This window comes from Garra rufa, chromosome 10 (genome assembly GCF_049309525.1).
Source record: "Garra rufa chromosome 10, GarRuf1.0, whole genome shotgun sequence".
NCBI lineage: Eukaryota > Metazoa > Chordata > Actinopteri > Cypriniformes > Cyprinidae > Garra > Garra rufa.
In genome coordinates this window covers 29,633,246-29,637,961 of record NC_133370.1, presented here as the reverse complement: position 1 = coordinate 29,637,961, position 4,716 = coordinate 29,633,246, and the positions used below count along the sequence as shown (strand labels likewise).

Here is a 4,716-nt window from a genome sequence, read left to right as displayed (position 1 = left end):
AGCAGTCAATTAGAGCGTTGCATTTCAGCCTCGGCCGACTAGCCCGACTTTTTTACACCTCTAGTTGCTGGGCTTCAGGCCAATTTTCACGTCAAAGTTCAGAGGCGGACGGGCACCGGTTTTATCTGTTTTAGGTTTCTCCTTATTTTAATATTTTAGACATCCATAAATTATGGTGAAGAAAAAAATGCCGCGCTGGTGGAAACAACAGGAGACTTCACTTTCGGTTTCACTTTCGAGACCGTTACGGACGGCAGCGCAGCTGGAACAGATCCGCGCTCAAGCACACAATATGCTGAAAATTGCCACAAATGTAAATAAATAACACTGAATGTGTCGGGCCGGAAAGAGTAAAGCTTATTTAAATTATATATTAATAAACTAGTGTATTCTGAGTCAGCATAACAAAAATCCTTTTAGGACACGCCTTTAAAGAGAAATTTATCTTTTCGGATTACATAATGAGAGAGTTTTTGTTTTCTATTTGTTTTATTTCGTTAAGTAATAATTTAAAACTATTTTATACGTTTTTTGTTTTTTAAGTGCACACAAATAAAAGTACACCCTTTACAGTACCGAATGATGTATTAACCTACTCCTTTGTGAGCAAAAATGACAGATAATTTTAAATTGCTTCCACTGAAAAAAATGCACTGGCGCCCATGTCCTGCGTCTTCAGCTTCCACTCTCTGCATAAACTATTGGATATGCGCCTAATACCGCACATTTATCTCTAGGTTTAACGTTTAAACTAACATTGTTTTATACTTGAACTATTTCATATCTATAGATTTTATGCAAATCGTGATGATTTGAGTAGGCAAACTGATCAAATTAACAGACTGATCAGTCTACCGCTGGGCGCTGTTCCTTAAAAATAATAATAATAAAATAAAATAAAAACTTATATTTTACGAACAAAAATGCTCCAAACGTTTTTTTTTCTAAATTAAGTTAATAAAAAAAACGAAAGTATAATCAATTTGCCATTACATACAAAAATGAAGTATTTTGATTTTAAAATAGCAACGCGCGCCATCAGTGTCGCGCCCTAATGTTGACTATGATGGTATAATGTTAGAGCACCCTCATTAATTTAGGAAGCACCCTCAGTGATTTAGTTCTGGAACCGGGCCTGCGATTAAGATAGATAGATAGATAGATAGATAGATAGATAGATAGATAGATAGATAGATAGATAAAGTGTAAAATAGAAGGGGTTTTTTTTTTTTCGTTTAAACTGTCTTTTTTAACTCTAGCCTAATATTTTATTTCCCTGGGCCCACCCAGTTAGTGAGCAATCGGTGGATGGCCGAACACCGTGAAACACCGATTCTGCACAAGCCTATCTAGCTGTCAACATTTTAATTAAGCATCTAGGCTGAGCACATTTAACCCAAATCTCAGCTAAATAAAACGTTTCTGTGGCTTTATTGGTATATGTATATTACCTACAGGCACCTATATTTTCTTCTTAATTAACAAAAGTTCACTTTGCGCTGGTTTCTGCCTCCTCTATGGTCCTGTCAGTCATCTCGCTGGATCGCTCGTCTGGCGAGCTGTTGCTCGTGCTGTATGGAACACCGTGAAAAGTGACTTTTTAAAGTGTTATTTTTATCTAGCTGATGTCAACATTTTACTTGAGCATCTGTGCACACTTATAATAACTTAAATCCTGGCGAAATGAAACGTTCTTGTGGCTATGAACAGTGCATACAGTAAAAATATAAATTTCCACCCTGGGTAACCTTCAGTCGATTTGCATTACAGTATTTGCACTTACCATCGCTTGTCTAAAACTGAGTATAATGTCTAAAAGATACTCGGATTAAAAAAAAAAAAAAAAAAAAAACATGCTGGAAGCAGATTAATATTTATGAAATAAATATTTCTGTGAAAAGAGTTAGAGAAGAAAGCCTAGGACTATCGTCTTGTTCACTCTCCTTTTAATAGAAACAGCCATGTATGCGATCGTTAAAAAAAAAATCAAGAAATAACGCGACACAAGATGTAAATTATTTTATTTAAATCTATTGTTTGAATAATTTGTAACTATTTACTTCTTATGTACATTTCTTATGTGATTTTCTAATTGCTTTTCCAATTTTTTTTAACCGTCTTAGTTATATTATATTTTGATGTAATAAATGTTATTGCACGTGTATGTTTGTTGTTTTAAAGATTGCAAAATAATTAAAATACATAAACAACGATCTTTTATTTTGTTGAACGAACAATGGATGGGGTCTCTATGGCTCTGGATGGAGTCACCGGTTTTTCGTTTTCTGAGCAAATGAAAAAAACGAATAAAGGAGCCGTTTTCTTATTTCTGCTTATTTCATTTCAAATTAAAAATCAAATGAATAAAACGTACACGGACCGCAATGGTCTCAGCAAGACTCGCTTTCACCACCTGCTGGTGAAGCGGAAAGCAACAGGCGTCGATTTTGTATCGATGCTCAATTGCTCTTCCTGCCATACCCGGATGTGTAGCATCGAATTGCTTGGCGAATTTGAATCGCTGAATTTTTGGAAGCGAAATAATACGCGCCGAAATGTCCTGTCGAGTATCAAAGGTTGTATTGAAATTATTTAGTATTGAAATTTTGAACACTGCAATTGTTAAATTTGTATTTTAAAATAATATGAATATTTAATATTGAAATTGTAAACAATGCAATTGTGAAAGTTGTATTTTAAAATAATCTGTATTATTAACATTGAAAATTTTACGAATGAAATTTTATGTTTCCACTTGAAAAATTCACAGCCTAAATATCCACCCATGTTGAATTGCACAACCTTAAAATGCAAGCACTGTTAATACGATGCATTTTATTTCAGTTAGTGCTATACAGCACCCTATTTTGCTTCAAAAACATTTGTCAGTATTTTACTTCCATAAAGATAGTCTCTTCTGCTCACCAAGCCTGCATTTATTTTAAGCAAAGTACAGCAAAACAGTAAAATTCTGAAATATTTCTATTTAAAATAACTGCTTTTTATTTAAATATATTTTAAAATTCAATTTATTCCTGTTATTTCAAAGCTGAATATTTAGGATCATTACTCCAGTTGCATGATCCTTCAGAAATCATTCAATAAATCAAAAAACATTTATTATTATGTTAAAAACGGCAGAGTTATTTTTTCAGGATTCTTTGATGAATAGAAATCTTTTGTAATATTTATAAATGTCTTTATCATCACTTTTGGTCAATTTAAAGCATCCTTGCTGAATAGAAGTATTATTTCTATAATTTCTTTCCCCCCACCCCAAAAAATAAAACATTATACTGACTCCAAGCTTTTGAATGGTGTAGTGTTTAATGTTACAAAAGCTTATTATTTCAGATAAATACTGATCTTTCTATTCATCAAAGAATCCTGAAAAAAAATGTACTCGACTTTTTAAATAATTATAATAATAATAATAATAATAATAATAAATTCTTAAACAGCAAATCAGCATATTAGAATGATTTTTGGAGGATCATGTGGCACAGAAGACTGGAGTAATGATGCTGAAAATTCAGATTTATGTCACAGAAATTACATTTTTAAAATAGATATGAATTGTAATAATTGTACTTTTTTATAATATTTCACAAAATTACAGTTTTAATGTGTTTTTAATAAAAAATATTTAGTCTTTATAAGCATAAGACTTAAAGTAAAAAATCTAGTAGTGTGTGTTTTTTTTTATTTATTTGGTACAAACAAAATAAAATGTATCTTAATTCTTTTTATTGCTTTTATATTTGGTTTAAACACTGGTTAATTCTAGCTACCTTTGTTGCCTTTATTGCAGTATGTGAGAGGGTCAGATCCTGTACTAAAGCTGCTGGACGATAACGGGAACATGGCTGAGGAGCTCAGCATCCTCAAGTGGAACACAGACAGCGTTGAAGAATTTCTTAGTGAGAAGTTGGAACGAATTTAGACTCATGGTTTCATATTTAAAGTCAGATTTTTTTTTTGGTATAAATCTCAAACTGAATCAAAGGACCACAATTAATTTTTGAACTCAATAATGGACTTTAAAAACATACACTGTTAATTTTTTTTCGGCCTCTGGAAGTAAACGCATCAATATCTGGTTTGAGTGTAAATGATCAGGACATACTGTACTTATTTTTCGTCGATTTTTCTGCTGCATATTGCAAAATTGTTGATGTGCTGTGGTCTTTTATAAATCTTGTGTCTGAGTGAAGCCTGTTGAATGTGCTGGTTTGGTAAAGCTTGTGGCGACTCTTCAGAAGCACGTTTATGTGGATTTGCACGTTAGTGAAGGCCTGACAGTAAACCAGTCCCTGGAATGTGAGGCCTGAAGACCCTGTGTAAGTCTCTGAGCATGCTGTTATGGTGGGAACCTTCAAGCTCTACCCCAGTATGACAAAGGTGGAATCTCATCATTTAAATGTTTGTTTAAAAAATTGAATTGAAACTCAATTTCTTTAGTGCACAAACAAATAAATCTGTTTTTCATATTAATGTTGTTGTTTGACTTTTTTCCTCCATAGCGTTTCATAGACAAATATCTGTGTTAATGGTTTAAGTGATATGGCTGTTAATGATTTAATACTTAAATCTCATCAGGGTTTGTTCTTCTCCCATTTTAGGGCATTTGGAGTGTGTTGAAGTGTTTTAGTAAATATTAGATTTATATTGTGCTCTAATAAATATCAAACTGTTAATCGACTAGATTTTAATACA

General features: G+C 32.6%; 1 protein-coding gene across 1 annotated transcript in view; it reads left to right on the top strand.

Moving 5' to 3' along the window:
* selenof (selenoprotein F) overlaps nucleotides 1–4,494 on the top strand; it is a 9,371-nt gene extending 4,877 nt beyond the window's left edge. Inside the window, exon 5 of the mRNA XM_073849540.1 lies at nucleotides 3,812–4,494. Within this exon, the coding sequence (XP_073705641.1) occupies nucleotides 3,812–3,943 (132 nt within the window). The 3' untranslated portion in view covers nucleotides 3,944–4,494. The remainder of the gene's footprint in view (nucleotides 1–3,811) is intronic.
* The last annotated feature ends 222 nt before the right edge of the window (nucleotides 4,495–4,716 follow it).